At 40.9% G+C, this 25,345-nt stretch overlaps 1 protein-coding gene, 2 long non-coding RNA genes and 2 other non-coding genes across 10 annotated transcripts in view; 4 read left to right on the top strand and 1 right to left on the bottom strand.

Annotated features, from left to right (window-relative positions):
* The first annotated feature begins 508 nt into the window (after positions 1 to 508).
* HNRNPDL (heterogeneous nuclear ribonucleoprotein D like) lies at positions 509 to 5,432 on the top strand. Of its 4 annotated transcripts, none has more exons than XM_012446979.3 (8): positions 509 to 966; positions 1,769 to 1,937; positions 2,034 to 2,195; positions 2,665 to 2,796; positions 2,952 to 3,066; positions 3,614 to 3,784; positions 4,129 to 4,221; positions 5,375 to 5,432. In XM_012446979.3, the coding sequence occupies exons 1-7, from the start codon at positions 524 to 526 to the stop codon at positions 4,197 to 4,199; spliced, it is 1,263 nt and encodes a 420-aa protein (XP_012302402.2). In that variant the 5' UTR covers positions 509 to 523; the 3' UTR covers positions 4,200 to 4,221; positions 5,375 to 5,432. The 4 variants fall into 4 exon arrangements, with proteins under 4 accessions (XP_012302402.2, XP_012302400.2, XP_012302399.2 ...); XM_012446977.3 differs by lacking the exon at positions 5,375 to 5,432 and adding an exon at positions 4,588 to 4,747; XM_012446976.3 differs by lacking the exon at positions 5,375 to 5,432 and having other exon boundaries at positions 4,129 to 4,747.
* Positions 5,433 to 11,787: 6,355 nt separating this feature from the next.
* LOC105713271 (uncharacterized) overlaps positions 11,788 to 25,345 on the bottom strand; it is a 25,661-nt gene continuing 12,103 nt past the window's right edge. The window contains exon 3 of the long non-coding RNA XR_010339499.1: positions 11,788 to 13,808. This is a non-coding gene — a long non-coding RNA (uncharacterized LOC105713271). The remainder of the gene's footprint in view (positions 13,809 to 25,345) is intronic.
* Positions 17,931 to 18,071, top strand: LOC135272222 (U4 spliceosomal RNA). Its single transcript, XR_010340304.1, has one exon. It is a non-coding gene; the product is annotated as a U4 spliceosomal RNA (small nuclear RNA).
* The window catches only part of LOC135271384 (uncharacterized), an 8,912-nt gene continuing 3,300 nt past the window's right edge, over positions 19,734 to 25,345 (top strand). For 2 of the 3 annotated variants that reach the window (XR_010339503.1, XR_010339504.1), the window contains exon 1: positions 24,548 to 25,020. This is a non-coding gene — a long non-coding RNA (uncharacterized LOC135271384). Of the gene's footprint in view, positions 20,219 to 24,547; positions 25,021 to 25,345 lie in introns of those variants that run through there. The other variant, XR_010339505.1, reaches the window with a different exon arrangement.
* Positions 22,376 to 22,442, top strand: LOC135272118 (small nucleolar RNA SNORD42). Its single transcript, XR_010340218.1, has one exon. It is a non-coding gene; the product is annotated as a small nucleolar RNA SNORD42 (small nucleolar RNA).

The following is a 25,345-nucleotide window of genomic DNA, read 5'->3' as shown; positions in this document are numbered from 1 at the left end:
GGGCCCGGGCTTTGGCCGATCTGCTGGGGAGGCCCGCCGCGCCCCCTCGGCCCGCGCGCCTGGGGCCACAGCGGAAGAGGCGCCCGCGCGGCGCTGCCCGGAGGGGCCGTCGCGCACCCGCTTCCTGTTCGGCTGGTTCCAGCCAGCTCGGGGACAAAACACGCGTGCGCGCGGCGGGCGAGCGCGCTCGCCGCCTCAGCACCCAGCGCCGGGCGCAATCCGCCTTTTTCCGGAGCAGCCCGGCCGCCGTGCTAGTCGGTAGCAGCGGCCGCCCCAGCGGCTCCGCACTAGCCAACCGAGGGCAGAAAAAGGCGGGGTTGACGGCTCTTTGGTAGGAGTAGGCTGGACCGGACGCCAGAGACAAAGGCTCCCAAGGCAAGAGGGACTGTGGCCCTGCGTCGGCGCTGCTCGGGACTGCTGACCCCAGGACTTTACGCCCCTTCGTTTTTCTCTTCTGATTCTTCTCTCATCCCAAGCCCGCGTCCCCTCACGCGTGGGCTCGCTCCTCGCCCGGAGGGCCGCGATGGAGGTCCCGCCCCGGCTTTCCCATGTGCCGCCGCCATTGTTCCCCTCCGCTCCCGCTACTTTAGCCTCCCGCAACCTCTCCCATTGGCGGCCGCGAGCGCCGCGGCAGCTCGCCCCACTCCTCCCTTCGCTCGCTGCCAGCTCCGCCCGGCAGGGGGCGCGCCGGGCCCAGCGCCACGTCACCGCCCAGCAGCCCTCCCGATTGGCGGGCGGGGCGGCTATAAAGGGAGGGCGCAGGCGGCGCCCGGATCTCTTCCGCCGCCATTTTAAATCCAGCTCCATACAACGCTCCGCCGCCGCTGCTGCCGCGACCCGGACTTCGCGCCAGCACCCCCCTGCCGACAGCTCCGCCACTATGGAGGACATGAACGAGTACAGCAACATAGAGGAATTCGCAGAGGGATCCAAGATCAATGCGAGCAAGAATCAGCAGGATGACGGGTACCGCACGCTTCTTCCCCCACTCTCCCTACCCCAGCGCGCCGCACCTGCCCTTCGTCCCTCGGGAGCCTCGCGCCGCCCCCATTCTTTCTCGGAGTCGATTCTCCGCGTGCCCGCTGGGCCCCACTAGCTTGGAGGGAAGAGGAAAGTAAGAGATCGAGGGGGTGACTGTAGAGGCCCGGGAAGAGTGGGGGAAGGGCGGAGGGGTTGGAGGAGGAGGGCGGTGGCGTCTGTGTCCCGAGTGCGCAGGCGCCGCGTGGGACCCAGAGGGGAGGGGCTGGCCTCTCTGCGCCGCACGCTGCAGCTGCCGCCGCCTCTTCATTGTGTCTCTGTTAACACTCGGCGCGGTTTTCCTGGGAAGAGTTTAGAGGACTCTGAGTTAGGGCACAAGCAGGCGACTGGTACCCAGATTCCCAGAACGTGTCATGATTGATGAGTTCTCTTGGTGGAACGTTGGCTTGACAGCTGAGGACGAGGGTGGACCTAAGATGTGAGGAATTTGTCCTGGAAGTTGGGCCTTCTACTTAAAGAAATCTGGGCAGAACCTTTACCATATTTTATTGGTCTCCTTTGATTTTTGCTTTATACGGTGCAGAGAGCGATCTGTCCGCTGGTTTGAGTAACTCAGTTGGGATATTGGGATGTTTGTGGTCTGTGTACTTGTGTGACACAGGTTAAATGTAAACAGATTAAGTTGCTAACACGGGATAAATGTCCCTGTTTTCACGATTTAATTAATTCCAGAACTGAAGGAGTCACTTGAGTTATTGCTAAATTTTTTTAAAAAAACTTTTATTTCTAGTAAAATGTTTATTGGAGGCTTGAGCTGGGATACAAGCAAAAAAGATCTGACTGAATATTTGTCTCGATTTGGGGAAGTTGTAGACTGCACAATTAAAACAGATCCAGTCACTGGGAGATCAAGAGGATTTGGATTTGTGCTTTTCAAAGATGCTGCTAGTGTTGATAAGGTAGGAACTGTTTTGCATTGTGCTGCTTTTGTGGTATTTTGCAAATTTTTCTGGGGGTCATATGCTGCTGTCAGATTAAATAAATCTGTCTTGTAGGTTTTGGAACTGAAAGAACACAAACTGGATGGCAAATTGATAGACCCCAAAAGGGCCAAAGCTTTAAAAGGGAAAGAACCTCCCAAAAAGGTCTTTGTGGGTGGATTGAGCCCGGATACTTCTGAAGAACAAATTAAAGAATATTTTGGAGCATTTGGAGAGGTGTGTGATTATGTTTACACATGTTAAGCTTAATGTGTTTATAAAATGTTCATTCCTGGTCTGTTTCATATAAGGCAGATTCATGTTTCATGTGAGGGTAGGATTAAATGACTGCTCAAGTCGCTTCCAGACTGTACTTTGATTTGATTGCTGCTCTCATGGAAGTCCAACTATCTAATTAATTTAGCCAAAACGTGGGTACTTAAATGTGGTCAGTGTTTGGACTGGTTAACTAGTGGCATCTTTGGGGTACAAAATAATACTAAAAAGGATGTTTTACTTTTCTCTCAGTGCTTCAAATGTACAACAAACCACTGTAGGCCGATGTTGGTCATAAAGCAGTGTTGTCTGTATAGAGGTCATCTTATAAGAATAAAATGTTGAAGCTTGAAAAGGACCTGTGGCATTCGGACACTCTGGTAGCATTTTACAATTATGGAATGACCTTCAGTGTGCATCTCGATTTCAGATTGAAAACATTGAACTTCCCATGGATACAAAAACAAATGAAAGAAGAGGATTTTGTTTCATCACATATACCGATGAAGAGCCAGTAAAAAAATTGTTAGAAAGCAGATACCATCAAATTGGTTCTGGGAAGGTAAAGCCATTTAAGTACTTTAAATGAAAATTTTAAGGAGTGGTTGTGTGTGTGTGTGAGAGAGAGAGAATTTCTCAGTGTGTTTGAGAATAATGATGTAACTTTTTAGAACTTCAGTACAAATTTTATTTTTATGTTTTGTAATTTGTTTATAGTGTGAAATCAAAGTTGCACAACCCAAAGAGGTATATAGGCAGCAACAGCAACAACAAAAAGGTGGAAGAGGTGCTGCAGCTGGTGGACGAGGTGGTACGAGGGGTCGTGGCCGAGGTGAGACTTGATTCTTGAAATACGACTCCATGGTTTATTTAAGCTGTATGCTGCTAAATATGAGTAATCCTGTAAGAAAGTAAAACTTTAAACTTAAAACCATTCCAGCGGGGGAAAATGTTCAGCTTAGTGAGGGTTGTGTGTGGTAGTTTTTTCTTGTGAGCTCACTGGTTTCAAAAAACTTAAAACTATGGCCACTTTGACAATTAGTGTCATCACTGAGAAGTGTAGCATTACGTGATACACCATGGCATGATAGGTTTTCTTGGGCAGGAGTCCTTGTTTTAAACAGAACAGTGTACCTGTCTTCAGCTTTAATGGAAAATTTAATGATTTGCCATCAAATTTAGGAAGCTTGATACTGGCACAATTGGACTTTCTGCCCCCTTTTTTATAACAGCTGGAAAAATACTTTTTCAAGCAGATAGTAATACATGTGTCCATTCTGCCCTTTAAGATTTGCAGAGTGAGGGACAAGAACGCATCATTTTATGTTAGAATTGGGGGTCAGAAGTTGTTTCCTAACAATCATTGTGCATTGTTTCAGGTCAGGGCCAAAACTGGAACCAAGGATTTAATAACTATTATGATCAAGGATATGGAAATTACAATAGTGCCTATGGTGGTGATCAAAACTATAGTGGCTATGGCGGATATGATTATACTGGGTATAACTATGGGAACTATGGATATGGACAGGGATATGCAGACTACAGTGGTAAGAATATTTAACTTAATTTTATAAACCAATGGCATTAAAATTCAGTGTTAACATACAATCCCATTCTGAAATTGTGTGTATGGGCTTTCCATTAATTGAAGTGTTCGGAGTTAAGCATTTGAATCATGTTGCAATCATAAAGTGATTGTACTAACGGTGTGGTGGTTATAAATGTACTAGGATCTATGACTTATGACTAGGTTGTGATGGGTACTAAAATATATTTTAATATTTTTATTTAGCATGCAAAGATTTGTAGATTTAATAGTTTCTTAATGTGTTTGTAAAGAAACAATTTTGTAGAAAACTACCTTAATGAAATTTCTGTCTTCTCGAAATAGGCCAACAGAGCACTTATGGCAAGGCATCTCGAGGGGGCGGCAATCACCAAAACAATTACCAGCCATACTAAAGGAGAACATTGGAGAAAACAGGTGTGTATAAGAGTACAGGAAAACAGTAGAAATGTCTAATTTAATTTAAAGATCAATAGACAAATGAAACGTAAAAACAAAATATAACGTAGCCTGTTTTTACTAAATTGTTGATTTTTTAAATTGCTTTATGAGCCTGTTTTGCCTAAAGTGTCTATAGATCTTTAACTTTAAAGTCTTATCTCTCTTTAGTATTGCAGAAAAACTTAAGAGTTTTTCTGTTTGCTTTTGTGTACCAGGTGGTCTAGAGGAATAATTAAACATTTTAGAACTATTAACAGGTAAAGTACTGAAATGGGTACAACTTAAGGAAAACAAGAATGTTGTCTTCTAACTCTGACATTATACCTTGTTTGTACCCGCCAGCGGGAACTTCATTGCAGGCCGTGTGTCACCCTGACCACGTCTATCTCTGGGGGTCGCACGTTGCGGGCAGAGCGCAAGGCATACACCAGAAAACGCTGTCCTGTGGTATGGTCTCTTCCAACTTCATGTACCAGCGTAAAGATTAAAGTGGAAAACTTCAGACTTTGGCTTCTTTTTTAATCTTTTTGGAGATTAAGTGTCTAAACTTAACTTAAATGGTTTTTTACAGGAGTTAAAGTACATAAATGCCTTTTTACAGCTTAATCATTTTGGTCTTCTGTTTAGTGTTGTATTTCAATTGTGGAGCCTCATTTTAAGTGTTCATTCTTTTAAGATTTAATGCTTGCTTTTTCTTTTTATAGCTAATAGTGAAATCTACAAACCAAAACAAGAACTTTTAAATCTGGGATGTAAATTAAAGATCATATGCACAAATCAATTTATGTTCTTGTAATAAGCTTATTAGAAATTGGTGTTTATAATAGCATTTTGCTTGGGTTACTAGAGATGTTTCTAGTAGACCTTAATCTAGCATAGTTGAACATTTGAATATGGGAAGATTGTATTCCCAGATTCTTTCTTGAATAGATTTGAATTTAATATCATTTGGGAACTCCAGGGTGAGTTTATTAACTACCCAGACTGTATTTTGCTAATAAATATGCATATGATCTTTAATTATTGAAGAAAAGAATAAAGTGAGGACTTAAAACAATTCATGAAAGTGGACCTTTAAAAGCTTGTCAGAGTTGCACAAATCTAACTGTTACTTTGTTTTTGTTTTTAGGAGGAGTTGTTAAAAGTAACCCATCTTGCAGGACGACATTGAAGATTGGTCTTCTGTTGATCTAAGATGATTATTTTTTAAAAGACTTTCTAGTGTACAAGACACAATTGTGTCCAACTGTATATAGCTGCCAATTAGTTTTCTTTGTTTTTACTTTGTCCTTTGCTATTTGTGTTATGACTCAATGTGGATTTGTTTATACACATTTTATTTGTATGATTTCATGTTATACTTCAAATAAATGCTTCCTTATGTGATTGCTCTTCTGTGTCAGGTACTACATAGCTCTGTAAAAATGTAATTTAAAATAAGCAATAATTAAGGCACAGTTGATTTTGTAGGGAGTATTGGTCCACAGGGAGAAACGGTGGTCCTTTATAAATAGCCAACATCATTCTCTTCCCCAATTTGTAGATGTATTATTCTGTGATCTTAAGCCCTCATCTTCTCCCTGGTAAATGAGGTTTCTACCACATCTTTGAATAATGTTCTAGAACCCTCTGGTTATCTCAAGACTGTCCTGAGAGGAAGACATAAGTGTTGTGATTAGGAGAAGCTTTCTAGTAGACCATGTTTCTTCTGGATTGTAATAAAACTGTTAGTGGCTCCTTTTGCTTTGTTCCTGTCTCTGGAAAGCCATTTTTGAGTTGCTAATTACTTTGGCTTTAATCAGTGGTCACCTAGAAAAAGCTTTGTAATCATAACACCATGACTTTATTTCTTGATAATTGATTTGCACACAGGAAAGAGCACTGTAAAACTGGTAGGAGCTATGATTTAAGACCATTGAAAGTAGTGAGTAGTTACAACTCAAGGATTTTGGCAGAAAGGTATGACTGGGCAAACATTGGATTCAAATTTGAAATAGTGGCAAAATAAGATTTAATTGTATTCTGTTTTCTCACAGCTACCACAAGACTGAACAAAATATTTTCTGTTTGGGCATTCTGAGGAAGTTGTATTACAGTTAACTGTTAATGCTTTGTGAGTTTAGAAAAAGTCATGATAGTAAATCTAATTTTTTAACAGTGCATGAGTAAACATTTCCATATTCAGAAATAGAAATAGAAATAGTGAAAAAAGTACCTTAGGTGTGTCAGTCCAAATGTCACTGAGTCATTACAGTGGACCCTGCTGGTGCATTGAGAAGAAACTTATATCCAGGTTTCAGAGGACCTGGATAAATGCTTTGAATTTTGCATTCAGTGTAGTTTCTTGGATTTGGGGACCTTTGCCTCAGTGTTAGCTACTGGGATTGGCATACGTGTTCACAGGCAGAGTAGTTGATCTCACACAACAGGTGATCTCAACTGGTGTAAGTTTCTTATGCTGGTGAGGACCCCTTTTTAATTTGGTGCCTACAACTTTGATACAATGATTGTACTTCCTGGGCTATCAAGTTAACAATGTTCTTGGCCTTTTTTTGCTGCTGTTTTGCTGTTTGTCTTCACACCTAGGCCAAGTACCAGTGTTAGCTGTTGGAAGTGATTCTGTTCATTCAACATGCAACTTTAGGGAATGGAAGGAAGTTCATTTTTAAGTTGTGTTGTTAGTAGGTGCAGTGTCTACAGGTAGTGAATCCTGTAAGTTCAAATTTATGATTAGGTGACAAGTTGACATTGAGATTGTCCTTTTCCCTGATCAAAAAATAAAGGCTTTTTAAACAATCCAAACTTTTAATCAAGTCTTGATATGTATGAGTGAGAAAACATGTAGAGGTGATTGAGATGTTTTTACAAAGAATTGGAAGCGGGGTGAGAATGCACTTTGTTTTTCTTGCAGGGACTTTGAACTCTAGGTTTAACTCAGTTTTTAGGGACAATCAGTTCACCAACTGATGAAAATTTGAAGTAGATACTATAAAGGCTGTAAGTGTCCTAGGCACTTCTGATTGGTTGGAACTGTGAAGCTAGTATGAATATCTCATTCCTAAGAATTAATGTAGAATTAAGTAATTGGACAAGTTTATTGGGGAGAGGGGATAGAAATGAATTCTGTATAGCAAACACTTGGTTTGTATGTTTTCATACATCGTATTTGCCTTTTGTATTATTTAGACCAAATTCTGTGTGATGTTATCCTTGGGGAGGGTGGATAGAAATGAATTCTAAAGTACCTATAACAAATAATTCAGTTTGAATATGATTTTATACAACATATTTGCCAAAAGCCTTAGTGTTTCCATTGGTTGACATGTTAATCTGTAATCTGAGCCACTTTCATAAGATGAGGACTATTAAAATGAGATGACTGTTGGGATGCTAGCATGGATAAGCAGAGCTTATTCCATTACTCTTCAGTGTATCTATTTTCATAATGGCAGAGATCCTTAATTTAATACAAGGGCATATCTGAACAATTCAGCCACCTTCCATTACCAAGATTTGATTTAATGTCAATCAGGATGCTATGCTGCGTGCTGTAGCTCATGTCTGTAATCCCAGCACTTCGGGAGGCCAAGGCAAGTGAATCACTTGAGCACAGCCTGGACAACATGGCAAAACCCTGTCTACAAAACAGAAAAATTAGCTCAACGTTGTGGTGCATGCCTGTAGTCCCAGCTGCTTGGGCTGAGGTGGTATAACTGCTAGTGCCAGGGTGGTGAAGGGTGCAATGAGTCATGTTCATGCCACTGCACTCCACCCTGGGAAACAAAGTGAAACTCAGAAAATCACAGGACACTAAACTTCACCAATTAAAAAGTTGACTAAGCTGGCCAAGCGCAGTGGCTAATGCGTGTAATCCTAGCACTTTGGGAGGCTGAGGCAGGTGGATGGCTTAAGGAGTTGAAGACCAACCTGGCCAATATGACAAAACCCCAACTCTACTAAAAATACAAAAATTAGCTGGGCATGGTGGTATGTTGAGATGGGAGGATGACTGGAGTCTGGGAGATGGAGGTTGCAGTGAGCTCTGCACTCCAGCCTGGGCAAAAAAGTGAGAACTCAAAAAAAAAAGGTTGACTGACTAAGGCCAGGTGTGTTCAGCTGCAGTTGAACTATGATTGCTCCATTGCAGAGACAGAGTGAGATCCTGTGTTATAGACGTCTGTGTATACCATTTGAATTGATTCAGTGTTGAGTAGTTAGAAAGTGTCATTCTAGAAGAAACCCCACTTTCCTTAAACTTTCAGCCTAATTGGAGTTGGCATCTAATCTTTGTTTTCAACTTTTAAGCAAAAACAATGCAAATTCTGTATCTTTTTAAATAGTCACTAGAAAATATTACTTATAAATATATAGACTGTTCTTTTAGGATTGGTTGGGGTCTTACATTTGCCTTGAAATAGGTTCGATGTGAAATTTCAGCAAGATTTAGTTAATAGGAAAAAATAAAAAGACGACCTTTGACTTTACTACTTTTTATAAAACAGTAGGAAAGGATATAGTGATGTTCTGGGTATTACAGAGTAATGCTGAACATTCTGAAAAGCTTAACTCCTGCTGCTCCTTTTTTTCCCCCGCCCCTCAACAAGAGTGAGCTTGGAATTGTGCTATTCTTTTTTTCCCCCCCGAGATGGAGTTTTGCTCTTGTTGCCCAGGCTGGAGTGCAGTTGTGCAATCTCAGCTCACCAAAACTTTTGCCTCCTGGGTTTAAGCAATTCTGCCTCTGCCTCCTGAGTAGCTGGGATTACAGGAGTCTGCCACCATGCCTTGCTAATTTTTGTATTTTTAGAGATGGGCTTTCGCCACATCGGTCAGACTGGTCTCAAACTCCTGACCTCGGGTGATCCACCAGCCTCAGCCTCCCAAAGTCCTGGGATTACAGGCATGAGCCGCTCCTCTCCTCCAGAATTGTGCTATTCCTAAGTGTCAGTTTAAACTCTGGTGTTACCCTTCTATCAGTACTCAAAGAGATGTACCCATTTGGAGAGCTGTATCATAATCTTGGAGGGTAGTGAGGCTAAAGTGTAGTTTGAAAAAGTACATTCGGCCGGACACAGTGGCTCATGCTTGTAATCCCAGAACTTTGGGGAGGCTGAGGCAGGCGGATCACCTAAGGTCAAGAGTTTGAGACCAGCCTGGGCAACATGGTGAAACCCCGTCTCTACTAAAAATACAAAAATTAGGCATGGTGGCAGGCGACCGTAATCCCAGCTACTTCGGAGGCTGAGGCAGGAGAATCACTTGAACACGGGAGGCAGAGGTTGCAGTGAGCTGAGATAGTGCCACTGAACTCTCCAGCTGGGGCCATAGAGTGAGACTCTGTCTCAGAAAAAAAAAAGAAAAAAGCATATTCAACATAGTCTTGTCACTTAAAATCCATATAACCAAAAAGGCTGATTTTGATTTCTCAAAGACCAGCACAAGCTAGAAAATTCGAGAAACTACATGCAGGCAAGTTTTTCTCATACTGTTTCAATGGTAATCTCCTTTTGGGAATCTGACCAAAAGTGAATTCTCTTCAGACCCAAAAATTGCATGTCTGTAAATACTTTCAGTGTAGTTTCAGGAAAATTAGAAACTTAGAAAACTTTTAAAAGGCTCTTGTAGTTGTTGGCTTTTATGGTAACAAACTGACTAAAATTGATTGAATTTGTTGTAATTGATGAGGTTTCACAAAGGGAGTTTCTTCATATGTTCTCCACCTACCACCTGGGTATTCTTGGCTGGTGAACACTCATAGAAGATTGTTTTATTGATGACAGGGTCTTACTCTGTCACCCAGGCTGGAGTGCAGTGGTGCCATGATGGCTTACTACAGCCTCAACCTCCTGGGCTCAACCAACCCTCCCACCTCAGCCTCTCAAGTAGCTGGGGCCACAGGCACACGCCTCCACACCTAGCTAACTTTTTTGATTTTTAGTAGAGATGAGGTCTTGCTATATTGCCCAAGCTAAAGGTTATTTATTTATTTACTTGTCTTAGAGACAGGGTCTTACTATGTTGCCTAGGCTGGTCTTGAACCCCTCGGGCTCCAGTGATCTTCCCGCTTACGCCTCCCAAAGGACTGGGATTACCAGCATGAGTCACCATGCCCAGCTTTAATCCCCTAATTTTAAACTGGGGAAGTCAGCTAATTGAATGCACCAACGCTGATTACATTCTGGAGTCTATTAAACTATAAAACTCCTATCAGGCATACTTGAGGCTTTAAACATTAATATTGATCAGTAATCTTTAATACACTTGGTTTCTCAGTGTTGAGATCTATTGTAGCAAAGTAAGATTGTATTACAATTGATCCATTCTTGTTCCTCTAAAGGAATCTGAGCCTGGATAATCTGGAGCAACTGCTCTTCCCATGAAAGACATGGCCTATGAAATTGACTCATTATTTAGATTGCCCTTGAACCATTAAACATCTGAGGGGCATAAATGTTTTTCATAGACACTGGAAGCAGAGGAATGAAAGGAGGATGTGAGTAGTGGTGGTTAAGTAGTATTATAGAATAGTTTCAATATTTCATCACTAGGAAACCCTTTAAATATCTTCTCCCCATAGACAATGTGTTTCGAATGGCTTTACTTGTCAAATATATTGCTCTCATTATATAATAATAACATTTCTATCAATCAAAGGTATAATCCACATCATACCAAGTTGATTTAGTGGCAGCCAAATCAAGAATATTTTTGTTAACTTGTGTACATTTTTTAAATGATATGTAATGTCTAACAGGCTTTTAAAATATCAAAAATGCTGGCTGGGCGTGGTGGCTCACACCTATAATTCCAGTACTTTGGGAGGCCAAGGCAGGCAGATTATTTGAGGCCAGGAGTTCAAGATCAGCCTGGCCATCATGGTGAAACCCTGTCTCTACTAAAAATACAAAAATTAGTCGGGCATGATGGTGCACACCTGTAATCCCAGCTAATCGGGAGGCTGAGTCAAGAGAATCGCTTGAACCTAGGAAGCGGAGGTTGCAGTGAACCAAGATTGTGCCACTGCATTCCAGCCTGGGCAACAGAGCAAGACTCCATCTGAAAAAAAAAAAAAAAAAAAAAAACGAAAAACAGAGTGAGAATAAGCGGCAACATTTCAAGAGGCTTAAATTTTTCCAGAAGTGACAAAAGACAATCTACAAATTCAATATACCCTACAAACTGCAATTAGGAAAACTAAGAAAAATCTCCATGAAGATGCACTATGGTAAAACCAAAAAAACCAACCAACAAACAAATATCAGTAATCAGGAAAGAAATAAAGGTACATGTTAAACTACCATGAAGACGCAACCATCCAAATCTAAAATGTGGAAAATTCATAAGAATGTCCCATTTCTTCAACAAGTAATTGACATGAAAAGAAGTGGGAAATGTAGGCAGATCTAAGATTAAAAGAGACTTATGGTAAGCAACATTTATTATAGTAAGCAAGAATATAAAGTGCAGATTAATGATCAGAAAGGCAAAGGATCCAGCCTGGGCAATAGAGCCAGACTTCGTATTTCTTAAAAAAAAAAGCCGGGCGCGGTGGCTCACGCCTGTAATCCCAGCACTTTGGGAGGCCGAGGCGGGCGGATCACGAGGTCAAGAGATCGAGACCATCCTAGCCATGGTGAAACCCTGTCTCTACTAAAAATACAAAAATTAGCCAGGTGTGGTGGCACACACCTGTGATCCCAGGTACTCGGGAGGCTGAGGCAGAAGAATCGCTTGAATCCAGGAGGTGGAGGTTGCAGTGAGCCGAGACTGCGCCACTGCACTCCAGCCTGGCAACAGAGCAAGACTCCGTCTCAAAAAATAAATAAATAAATAAATAAATAAAGACAAAGGATAAGTGTGGGCAAGGATGTGGAGAAAAGGGAACCCTTTCACATTGTTGGAGATAATGTTAATTAGTATAGCCATTACGGAAAACAGTATAGAGGCTCCTCAAAAAATTAAAAACAGAGCTACCATATGATCCAGCAATCCCATTATTGAGTTTATATCCAAAGGAAATGAAATCAATATGTTGAACAGATTATCTGCACTCTCATGTTTATTGCAACGTTATTCCCAATAGTCAAGATACAGAATCAACCTAAGTGTCCATCGTCAGAAGAATGGATAAGGAAAATGTGGTAGGGCTAGGCGCGGTGGCTCACAACCATAATCCCAGCACTTTGGAGGCTAAGGGGAGTGGATCACCTGAGGTCAGAAGTTTGAGACCAGTCTGGCCAACATGGTGAAACCCCAAATTAGCCCAGTGCGGTGGTGCGTGCCTGTAGTCCCAGCTACTGGTGAGGCTGAGCAGGAGAATCACTTGATCCCAGGAGGTGCAGGTTGCAGTGAGCCAAGGTCGTGCCACTGTATTCCAGCCTGGGCAACAAGAGTGAAACTCCATTGCAAAAAAAAAAAACAAATAAAAGATAAAAAGAAGAAAATTGGGCCGGGCGCAGTGGCTCACGCCTGTAATCCTAACACTTTGGGAGGCTGAGGTGGGTGGATCACCTGAGGTCAGGAGTTCAAGACCAGCCTGGCCATCACGGTGAAACCCCATCTTATTAAAAAATTAAAAATAAAAAAAAGAAGAAAATCCTAAAATCTGTAACAACATGGATGAACCTGAAAGACGTTATGATAAGTGAAATAAACCAGACACAGAAAGATGACTATCACATGTTCTCATTTACATGTAGAATCTAAAAAAGTTGATTTCACAGAAATAGTTAAAGGAACAGCAGTTACCAGAGACTGGGGAGGGTAGGAAGAAGAGGACGATGGGAAGAGGATGGACAATGGGTACAAAGTTGCAATTAGAAAGGAAGAATAAGTGCTGGTATCCTATTTTACGGTAGGGTGACCATAGTCAACAACAAGGTATATCTCAAAATAGCTAGAAGAAAAGATTTCGTATGTTCCCACCACAAAGAAATGATAAATGTTTGAGGTGATGGATATGCTAATTACCTTGATTTGATCACTACACAATGTATACAGATATTGAAACATTATAGTGTATCCAATAAATATGTACAATTATTGTGTGCCAATTAAAATTTTTTTTTAATTAACTACAAATTATTTTTATTATGACATTATACAGGTTTTGAGGAAAATAGAGTTATTTGCCATGTTTGAAGAATTCCCATCCTATGAGTCGTGGTGTACCAAGAGTACCACCCAATACAGAAATTTAAAAATCACTTTCCCAGGCTCCCTTATACCCAGAGCATAGACATGTCACCTCAGCTCTATCGATTAGAGTTCTCCTGCATTGGACGTTGAGCCTCAAGCTGGTGAATCAAAAGAAGTAGGAATTTTGTGGAATCAATGCTGGGACAGGGGGCAGCCATGGTGGCAATGACTTTTCAGAAGGAGCAGTGGTTCTACCAAAAACATCCAGTATCTAGCATTGATACTGTTGAAAGCTGCAGCATCTGTGTGTAGCAAGAGCAGCAGCAGCAGGAACAGGTATCTTTGTAAATCCAGTTCTGGTGTGATTTTGGGGAACTATTTCCTGGATGAGCATTTCCAAGTGTGGCTTTCCAACAACCCTGCAGAGCCTGAGATAACAAAATAGTCGTTATTAAAATTAGTCTTAGCTCAAACAAAGACAAAAAACCAGGGAATTAAGAATGGATATTTAACAAACATATTAATCAGAAGCGTTTCCACAATGGCAAAGTAAAGACATCCAAAAATCTGCTCTGTGAAAGCAATGAGGACAAGTGGCAAAAAAGGTCAAAATCAACATTTTCAGAACTCTGGATAATAGTCTTGCAACAATCCAAGGAGTACTTTTTTTCAAAGGCCTTATTTCAAGGGCAGGTATCGTAGCTCATGCCTATCAGTCTCAGCATTTTGGGAGGCTGAGGCAGGAGGATTGCTTGAAGCCAGGAGTTCGAGAGTAGCCTGGGCAACATAGGGAGACTCCGTCTCTACAACAAATTTAAAAAAAAGAAAACTAGCCATGTACAGTGGCTCACGCTGGGTGGTAATCCCAGCACTTTGGGAGGCCACGAGGTCAGGAGATGGAGACCATCTTGGCTAACACAGTGAAACCCTGTCTCTACTAAATACAATAAATTAGCTGAGTGTGGTGGCATGTGCCTGTGGTCCCAGCTACTTGGGAGGCTGAGGCAGGAGAATCACTTGAACCCGGGAGGCAGAGGTTGCAGTGAGCTGAGATCATGCCACTGCACACCAGCCTGGGCGACACAGCGAGACTCTATCTAAAAAAAGAAAATTAACTGGACATGGTGGCACATGCCTGTTGTCTCAGCGACTCAGGAGGCTGAGGTGGGAGGATCACTGAAGACCAGAAGTTAGAGGCTGCAGTGAGCAATGATCGTGCCATTGCACTCCAGCCTGCCTGAACAACGGAGTGAGACTATCCACTACCACCACCCCTCACAAAAAGGGTTTTATTTCAGTAAGAATAGGGAACTTGGTGTATCTCATCCTCCTCCCTCCAACTCCACGGTAGTCTTGAAAACCAGTATCTCTGCAACTACAGTGAGTACAAAAACCAGATTCTTAGGAACCACTGGGACACAACAGATTTAGAGCACTCCACAAAAAACCAGTTCCTATAGTATTGAAACTATTTGACTTACTTGGTAATTCAGTGAAACAAGCTGTACACTCAAATTTGTCCTTATCTCACCTGACTCAGAGCTCACTCTACAAAAAGCTGTAGCCCTAGATTGATTCTCAAAAACATTTAGTGGCAGCTGTTTAACATCACACCCATCTCAGGTGGCAGTACAAGTTAGGGCTAATTAGAGACTGACATCAATCAATCAATCAATCAAACTGGGGAATACATTATCCATTGAGGGCTTTAAAAATCTCCAACACATTCATGGGACTCTAGTAGGCCACACTCATGGGCAGAACTGTGTACATGGCCAGGAAACAGCCGAGAACAGGCTAGTCTCTCACTGCTACCTGACCTTGAGGGTCTACACAAGCTGGAAGGGAAAGCTAAGGCTGCATTGTTACATCAAAGTCATGCCCCAATAGGCTCAGAGAACCCCTCAGCAAAGGCTTGGAGTTTTATTGTTTCAAAGCACTTAAGGAAAACACATTAAGTGAAATGGACAGAATTCAAGAACAACAGTTGTAAACAATGAAACTTCATTTTCAATATGGGATAGAACAACCAGGCAGAAAGTCAGCAAGAAAACAGAAGACTCAAACAACACTATAAAACGACCATACCTAGCTGGGCACTGTGGCTCACACCTGGAATCCCAGCACTTTGGGAGGCCAAGGTGGGTGGATCATGAGGTCAGGAGTTCAAGACCAGCCTGACCAACATGGTGAAACCTCCGTCTCTACTAAAACTACAAAAATTAGCCAGGCATGGTGGCAGACTCCTGTAATCCCAGCTACTCAGGAGGCTGAGGCAGGAAAATCGCTTGAACCCAGGAGGCAGAGGTTTCAGTGAGCTGAGATTGCGCCACAGCACTACAGCCTGGGCAACAGAGCAAGACTCTGTCTCAAAAACAAAAACAAAACAAAATGACCAGACCTAACAGACATATAGAACACTTCTCCATTAATAGCAGAACACACATTCTTTTCAAATGCACATGGAATATTCTCCAGCATAAGCTGTATGCTACATTATTTTTAAAAACCTCAAAAAATTTAGAAAGATTGAAGTCATACAAAGTATTTTCTGTGACCACGATGAAATCAAATAAGGACTTAACAAAAGGAAATTTGATAAGTTCACAAGTATGTAGAAATTAAACAACAAACTCCAAAATAGCCAATAAGTCAAATAAAAAATACAGCAGAAACTGAGAAGTAATTTGAGATGGATAAAAATTAAAAGAGCATATGAAACTATGGGATCCAGTGAAGTTAGTTCATGGAGAAAAATTTATAGGTGTAAATGCCTGTATTTAATTTAATTAATTTATTTATTTGCACCCGGCCTGACATCTTGCTTTTTAAATAAAATATTGGGACTGGGCACAGTGGCTCACACCTGTAATCCCAGTAATCCCAATACTTTGGGGTCCAAGGCAAGTGGATCGCTTGAGACCAGGAGTTTGAGACCAGCCTGGGCAACATGGCGAAATCTGGTCTCTACAAAAAATACCAAAAATTAGCAGGGCCCTGGTGGCTTGTGCCTATAGTCCCAGCTATTCAGGAGGCTGAGGCGGGAGGATCACCTTAACCTGGGAAGCAAAGGTTGCAGTGTGACAAGGTAGCACCACTGCACTCCAGCCTGGGCAACAGACTGAGACCCTGTCTCAAAATATTAATAATAATAAAATAAAAAGTAAGATGTCAAATCAATAACTGATTTTCCACTTTAAGAAACCAGGAAAAGAAAAACAAATTAGCCAGGTGCGGTGTCTCACGCCTATAATCCCAGCACTTTGGGAGGCCGAGGTGGGTGGATCATGAGGTCAAGAGATCGAGACCATCCTGGTCAACATGGTGAAACCCCATCTCTATTAAAAATATAAAAATTAGCTGGGCATAGTGGTGCGCACCTGTAGTCCCAGCTACTCGGGAGGCTGAGGCAGGAGAATTGCTTGAACCCAGGAGGCAGAGGTTGTGGTGAGCCGAGATCGCGCCATTGCACTCCAGCCTGGGTAACAAGAGCAAAACTCCATCTCAAAAAAAAAAAAGAAAAAAAAGAAAAACAAATTAAATACAAAGCCAGCAGGAGAAATGAACTAATAAGAATTAAAGTAAAAATTAATGAAATAGAGGGTATAAAAACAATAGAGAAAAATCAACAAAATTGACAAACCAGTAGTTATACTGACCAACAACGAAAGAGAGAAGACTTAACTAAAATCAGGAATAAGAGAGGAGACACTGATACAGACCTTACAGAAATAAAAAGGAATGTGAGGAAATATGATGAACAATTGTACATCAACAAATTGGATAACCCAAATGAAACAGGTGAATTCCTGGAAAGCAAAAACTATTGAAATTGACTCAAGAAGAAATAGAAAACCTAAATAACTCCAGTCTGGGTGACAGAGCAAGACCCTGGTCTAAAAAAAAAAAGTAAGATAAAAACGAAAATGAATAGAAAATTTGAATGGATATATAACAAGCAATGAGATTGAATTAATAATTTAAAAAGAAAAACTTTCCATGAAGAAAAGCCCAGGACTAGATGCTTCCCAGATGAATTTTACCAAAATGAAGAATTAACACCAATTTTTCACAAATTCTTCCAAAAAACAAGAGGGAACACTTTGCAGTTCATTCTATAAGGCTAGTATTACTCTGATATTAAAGAATGATATAGACATAACAAGAAAACTACAGACCAATATCTCTTATGAATATGTACATAACAATTCTCAAAACAAACCTCAGGGCTGGGCACGGTGGCTTATGCCTGTAATCCTAGCACTTTGGGAGGCTGAGGCAGGTGGATTACTTGAGGTCAGGAGTTCGAGACCAGCCTGGCCAGCATGATGAAACTCCTGTCTCTACTAAATATAAAAAAGTTAGTCGGGCATGTCGGCACATGCTTCTAATCCCAGCTACTCCGGAGGCTGAGACAAAGAATTGCTTAAACCTGGGAGGTGGAGGTTGCAGTGAGCCAAAATCGTGCCACTGCCCTCCGGTCTAGGTGAGAGAGTGAGACTCTGTCTCAACAAAAACAAAAGCAAAAAACCCTAAAACTTAGGAAACTGAGCTTTGCGCAGTGGCAGTATCGTAGCCAATGAGGTTTATCCGAGGTGTGATTATTGCTAATTGAAAACTTTTCCCAATACCCCACCATGACGACTTGAAATATAGTCCGCATTGGCAATTTTTGACAGTCTCTACAGAGACTGAATTAAAAAAAAACACAAAAAACTTAGGAAACTGAATCCAGCAACATATGAAAAGGATTACACACCATGACCAGATAGGATTAATCCCAGGAATGCAAAGTTTGTTTAATGTCTGAAAACCAATATACCACATCGTATTAATATAAAGAAAAAATACATGCTAACCTTAACAGATACAGAAAAAGCAGTTGACAGCATGCAATACTCTTCCATGTTAAAAATAAATACACACAACAAACTAGAAATAGAAGGTGTTAGGAAGTGAATTGTGTTCCACCTTCAAATTCTTATGTTGGAGCCCTAAACCTCCAGTGAGGTTGTATTTGGAGACAGACCTTTAAGGAGGTAATTCGGGTTAAATGAGACCAGGCACAGTGGCTCACACCTGTAATCCCAGCAGTTTGGGAGGCCAATGCGGGTGGATCACTTGAGGTCAGGAATTCGAGACCAGCCTGGCTAACATGGTGAAACTTCATCTCTACCAAAAATACAAAAATTATCTGGGCGTGGTGGTGCACACCTGTAATCCCAGCTACTCGCAAGGCTGAGGCAGGAGAATCACTTGAATCCAGGAGGCAGAGGTTGCAGTGAGCGGAGATCACACCACTGCACTCCAGCCTGGGTGACACAGTGAGACTCCATCTTAAAAAAAAAAAAAAGAGGTTAAATGAGGTCATATGGGTGGGTCCCTAATCTGAGGGGGACTACTGTCCTTATAAGAAAAGGAAGAGACATCAGCTCTCCTCCACTTCACCAACACAAACACAGAGAAAAGGCATTCGAAGACAAAGTGAGAATGCAGTCATCTACAATCCAGGAAAAGAGGCCTCAACAGACCCGAATCAATGGGACTTTGATCTTGGAAATTTAGTCTCTAGAACTATGGGAAATAAATGCCTGTTTAGGCCACCCAGTTTCCGGTATTTTCTTATGGTAGCCCCAGCAGACTAATGCAGAATGAACTTCCCCAATCTGATAAAGACTATCTAAAAAAGCCCCACAGCTGGCTGGGTGCAGTGGCTCCTGCCTGTAATCTCAGGACTTTGGGAGGCCAAAGTGGGAGGATTGCTTGAGCCCAGGAGTTCAATACCAGCCTGGGCAACATAGGGAGACCTCATCTCTACTTAAAAAAAAAAAAAAAAAAAAAAAATTGGCTGGGTGCAGTGGCTCATGCCTGTAATCCCAGCACTTTGGGAGGCTGAGGTGGGCAGATCACGAGGTCAAGAGATTGAGACCATCCTGGCCAACATGGTAAAACCCCATCTCTACTAAAAATACAAAAATTAGCTGGGCATGGTGGTGCACACCTGTAGTCCCAACTACTCAGGAGACTGAGGCAGGAGAATTGCATGAACCCGGGAGGCGGAGGTTGCAGTGAGCGGAGATCATGCCACTGCACTCCAGTCTGGTGACAGAGCGAGACTCCATCTCAAATAAATAAATAAATATAAATAAAAATTGCAGGGCAAGATGGATCCTCCCCAGCTATTTTGGAGGCTGAGATAGGAGGCTCACTTGAGCCCAGGAGGTTGAGGCTATAGTGAGCCGTGATCATGCCACTGCACTCCAGCCTGAGTGACAGAGCAAGATCTTTTCTCAAAAAAAAGAAGGCCTAATATCTCTCTTCCCCGAATCCTATCTATTTTTTTTTTTTTTTTTTTTTGACACAGGGTCTCACTGTCACCCAGGCTGGAGTGCAGTAGCTCAATCGCAGCTCACTGCAGCCTCCACCTCCTGGGCTCAAGTGATCTCACCTCAGCCTCCAGGGTAGCTGGGATCACAGGCGCTTGCCACCATGCCAGGCTAATATTTTTGTATTTTCTGTAGAGACAAGGTTTCACCACATTTCTTAGGCGGGTCTCAAACTCCTGGGCTGAAGTGATCAGCCCTCCTTGGGCTCCCAAAATGCTGCGATTACAGGCTTGAGTCACTGTGCCCAGCCCCCATTTTACCTTTTCTTTTGTTTGGTGAGACATCTCATAGTTTCTCTAATGTGCAGTCTCTTTTGTTGCAGCAAGTCAGTAAACCTCACTTCTTTCAGCTACAGGTTTGTCCCTGATGATCTGAGGCTGATTGGGCTGGAACAATACCATGGAGGTGTGGCCAAGATCCTTGCCGCCTTGAACCAGAGAACAGAACCCTCGGTAATAATATACACATCTGAGACTTCTTGAGTCTCTCCTGCATTAGGCCTCTCTGTCCTTGATTACATGGGTTTTGCATTGAATCTGGACTTTTATTATCTCTTTGACCTTTCAGAGTCATGCTGATTTCTTGAATCAGTAGGCAGAGTAATTTATCCTTTGGGTTAGGGCCTAAATTCATGAGTGTTCTTTTATATTTTGTATTTTAAAAAGAGAGAGAATTTATTTAAAAACAGTTTCTTTTATATTACTTATAAAAGTAGTATTTTTATTTTTGACCACCACCCAACCTCTTGTGGTTTGCCTCTAAGATACTTGCACTACTTCCTGGCATAACTTCACAGAGGACAGTGAATTGGAGAGGCTACTCTGGAGAACTTTGGCTCAAATAGATTGTTCATTTTAGACATATCTTAGAACGAAAAAGGAAAACAACCCAGCTCTCGTGAGGGGACTGTCTTCTCTATTCTTTTTCTTTTTTATCAAAATTTTTTTTCTCCTTTTAAAATGTTTTTTTCTTTTTTGTCTTGTCTTTCTAAAAGAGAGATCATTTAGTTTAATGAATGACTCCCTCCCTCCCCAAACATCCTTCATTTCCATTCTTAGGAGTTTAATAAATATTGGCTGTTTTATTCTATGAACTGGTAAAATTGTCAAGGGCCCCAGTTACTATTTAAACCAGGTGTAACAACTCATGTGTGCATGTGTATCCTGAAATGGGTTTTTCTATATCTAAACTTTTTCCCTCTTCTTAGAGCAGAAAGATTATTGGCCTTTCTCCAATGATTGTATATGTATCTATAGCTGGCTCCTGCTTTTTCTTTTCTTTTTTTATTTTTTTGAGACAAGAGTTTTGCTTTTGTTGCCCAGGCTGGAGTGCAACAGTGCAATCTTGGCTCACTGCAACCTCCGCCTCCCGGGTTCAAGCAAGTCTCCTGCCTCAGCCTCCTGAGTAGCTGGGATAACAGGCATGCACCACCACACCCAGCCAATTTTTTTTGTATTTTTAGTAGAGACAGGCTTTCACCATGTTATCAGGCTGGTCTTGAACTCCCTACCTCATGATCCGCCTGCCTCAGCCTCTCAAAGTGCTGAGATTACAGGCATGAGCCACCGGACCCGGACTTCTTTCTTTCTTTTAAACAGACAGAGTTGCACTATGTTACTTAGACTAGAGTACAGTGGCTATCCACAGATGTGATTACAGTACACTCCAGCCGTGAACCCCTGGCCTTAAGGGATCCTCCTGCCTCAGTCTCCTGAGTAGCTGGGACTACGGGTGCATGCCACTGTGCCTGGCTTCTTCTCACTTTCTTCTTCTGTTTTCTCCCTCCTATCTTCTCCCAAGAAATTTTAAAGGTAAATTGACTAAACATTCATTTTGTTGTCAGATGTGCACTCTAGAAATATCTAGTCCACATAAATAATAAAAAAATTCTAAAAAGAAAAAGTTAAAAATGGTATTTTATTATATAAAAATGCTAACACTATATTTTAATTTTCATAATACCGAAGTTAAATTCCTAATGCTGTAAACTTTTTAAGTTTTTATGTTGGACTTAAGAGTGAAATAACTTATTATTTCCAAAAATTGTTTAAGATTGAAAATATAATATAGTGTTTAAATAAAAATATAATTACAGATGTCTTTTAAAAGGTTTTGATTACGGCCGGGCGCGGTGGCTCAAGCCTGTAATCCCAGCACTTTGGGAGGCCGAGGCGGGTGGATCACGAGGTCGAGAGATCGAGACCATCCTGGTCAACATTGTGAAACCCCGTCTCTACTAATACAAAAAAATTAGCTGGGCACAGTGGCGCGTACCTGTAATCCCAGCTACTCAGGAGGCTGAGGCAGGAGAATTGCCTGAACCCAGGAGGCGGAGGTTGCGGTGAGCCGAGATCGCGCCATTGCACTCCAGCCTGGGTGACAAGAGCGAGACTCCGTCTCAAAAAAAAAAAAAAAAAAAAAAAAAAAAAAAAAAAAAAAAAAAAGGTTTTGATTATGTGAAATTCCTATAATACTATAAAATGTGTTAATCAAAATTATAATTTCCAAGTTCTTAAATTTTTAAGAACTTATAAAACAAATTAATTGATATATGATCTTTGGATACTTGAACAATTTTAAGTTAAAAAAATGATACAAAACTCTGGTCATAGTATATGATAGAAAAATCTTAATCTCCTGAGACTTGTGATATCTTCAAAGGAGCCACTGATGTATGTATGGAAATTTTATAATTTAAAGGAAAAAAAAGTAAAAAAAAAAAAACAAAAAACTTCTGGTGACGAAATACAGATTTTTTTCTATTCTTATAAGGTTATAAAATGACTGTAAACAGGATGTGCAAATGTTCTTTTCAGAATAGGGGATTTGATAAAGAGTTTTAAAATAAGCAAACAAACAAGCAAAACTAAATTGTGCAAATGCTTTGAATGATATCATATGTGGGTTTGTTTTGCCAGTTTAACATTTATGAAGATAGTTTAAAATGCGTACGCGAAAAATTAGGTAGATATTTCTTGGTTTACTGTCTTCTAGACTTCTCTGCAAAAAACAAAAGTTGGTTGCTTTGGTTAAAGGTGATAATAAAACAATAAAGACTATACTCATAATAATTACAGAAAAACATGAATATATACATAAGATAATAGATATAGTTTATTTACTAGTTTATATATTTACATTGTAATTTCAAGTATAAATACATTGATTTATTTAATATACTGATCAGATTAATTTTATCTTAAAGTTGAAAGCTTTAATTATGTAACTTATTTACATAACCATGTACTTATATATGTCTAAACACACATATATAAATGTATATTAAGACCAATTGAAGAATCATCTATAAATGGTAAAAAAAATTTAAGGTGAAATCCAATGTTAATAGATTTATTCATTAAAAACAGATAAATTCTTGACTAAAAATTGTTACCTGTATGACAAGAGTCACATTAGAATTTGGATTTTCTTTTTGGAAAATGACCAAGTTAGTGTGTGACCACATAATAGCTATTCTTTTTAATCACCAAAATATTCTATCAATTCTCTAGAGTTCTTGGCATACTCTAGAACAATTCTGACCAAAAATTCCTCACTTTTCAGTTATGTTTCTAGTACTAACTGTTCCCTACTGATGTGGTTTTAAAATATGTATAATAACTATAACTATGGTTTGGAGTTTTTGTTTGTTTTGGTAGAGTCTTGCTCTGTCACCCAGGCTGGAGTGCAGTGGTGCAGTCTCCACTCAATGCAGCCTTGACCTCCTATGCTTAAGCCATCCTCCCACCTCAGCCTCCCCAGTAGCTGAGGCTACAGGCATGTGACACCATGCCCAGATAATTGTTTTTTTGTTTTGTTTTGTTTTTTTGAGACAGAATCTTGCCCAGGCTGGAGTGCAGTGGCGCAATCTGGATTCACTGCAACCTTTACCTCCCAGGTTCAGGCGATTCTCCTGCCTCAGCCTCCCAAGTAGCTGGGATTACAGGCGTGTGCCACCAAGCCCAGCTAAGTTTTGTATTTTTAGTAGAGATAGGGTTTCACCATGTTGGCAGGCTGGTCTTCAACTCCTGACCTTAACTGATGTGCCCACCTTGGCCTCCCAAAGTGTTGGGATTACAGGTGTTAGCCACCATGCCTGGAGGTCTTGGGTTTTAAAAATTACAATTTCTGTTCATACCTTGTATCTTCTGACAATTCTTCTTGACTCTGCCTTTATATTAGGCCCTAAATTCAGAATAATAAAAATGTTAAGATGTCTTTTATCCTTAAAATATCTTTAGGCTTCTTAAAATATCTTTAGGTTTCCTAAAGATAGAAATATCTTTATATTTATATTTATATTCCTAAAGAGAGAAGATATTTCTATCTTTAGGAAGCCTAAAGATATTTTAAGGATAAAATATTTGCTCCTTCATCTTCTATGAGAAGGATAATTGAAATAAATGTTTGGCCTTGAGTGGTAGCTCATGCCTATAATCCCAGCACTTTGGGAGGCCAAGGTGGGCAGATCACTTGAGCCCAGGAGTTCGAGGCCAGCCTGGGCAACACAGTGAAACCATCTCTGCGAAATATCAAAAATACAAAAAATTAGCTGGGCATGGCGTGTGCGCCTGTGGTCCCAGCTACTCTGAAGGCTGAGGTCAGAGAATCACTTAAGACCCCAGGAAGCAGAGGTTACAGTGAGCAGAGATCATGCCACCGCACTCCAGCCTGGGTGACCCCAACTCAAATAAATAAATAAATTAAGTAAGTATGGACATTTTTCAAATTTAAACAATCGTGAGGACTTTAAAAAAAACATGGAAAAGGAAAAGGAAAAAACCCATATTTTATGAATTTTCTACCATGTGGACACATTTTTATTTCAAAAATAAGTAACTTAAAAACAGATAACAACTTTTTCAATTAGAAAGTTAAAGAGCATATCAATCATATACATACTTAATGTAAATTACTTTATCTAAACCTGTTAGTAAGCCAACAGCTGAGAGACATGCACTAAGAAAATGGGCAGCTGTTGATAGAAATAATTTTTGGATATGTGGAGAAATAGCTGGGATTTAAAAAAGGGCTGTGGGATTCTGGAGTCATAAAGAGACTGTGTTGTAGAAGGGGGTTAGGAAAAATAAAAAATGGGAAATTTAATTTTTTTCACAGGAAAATTAAACAGAAAATAATGCTTTGGATACAGCACAGAGCCAATGAAGGATATACAATAGTACTTCTGAAACAAAAGGCAAGATAAGAATGGCCAGAAGTTTGTGTATAGGAGAACCTTCCCAGCAGTTCTGCTGTGAGTATCAAGAGGGAAGGCCAGGTCTTTCTTCATGAAATGAAGAGCCGGGAGAATTCTGGGCTGGTAATGTCAGCAGATCAGTTTACCTACTCAGAACTCACATTTCCACTGTCCTTTTGAGTTCAGAAGGGTGATCTGCTAAGATGGCTGAAGTGTCTGGGGACCTTTTTTTTTTTTTCTTGAGACAGAATCTTGCTCTGTTGTCCAGGCTGAAGTGCAGTGGCATGATCTCAGCTCACTACAACCTCTGCTTTCCTGGTTCAAGCGATTCTCCCACCTTTGCCTCCCAAGTAGTTGGGATTACAGGTGTCCACCACCATGC

Source organism: Aotus nancymaae, unplaced genomic scaffold (assembly GCF_030222135.1).
Source record: "Aotus nancymaae isolate 86718 unplaced genomic scaffold, 86718_ANA_hifiasm-v0.15.2.pri h1tg000006l, whole genome shotgun sequence".
In the NCBI taxonomy this organism is placed as follows: domain Eukaryota; kingdom Metazoa; phylum Chordata; class Mammalia; order Primates; family Aotidae; genus Aotus; species Aotus nancymaae.
The sequence above is the reverse complement of the archived record's forward strand: the minus strand, read 5'-3'. Positions and strand labels throughout refer to the sequence as shown.

What these genes read in the sequence shown, in the direction of transcription:
- HNRNPDL (XM_012446979.3), top strand. Translation starts at nt 524, where the DNA reads ATGGAGGTCCCGCCCCGGCTTTCCCATGTGCCGCCGCCATTGTTCCCC. An exon ending in TACGAGGGGTCGTGGCCGAG is followed by an intron (nt 3,067 to 3,613) that starts GTGAGACTTGAT and finishes GCATTGTTTCAG; the next exon opens with GTCAGGGCCAAAACTGGAAC. An exon ending in GGGATATGCAGACTACAGTG is followed by an intron (nt 3,785 to 4,128) that starts GTAAGAATATTT and finishes TTCTCGAAATAG; the next exon opens with GCCAACAGAGCACTTATGGC.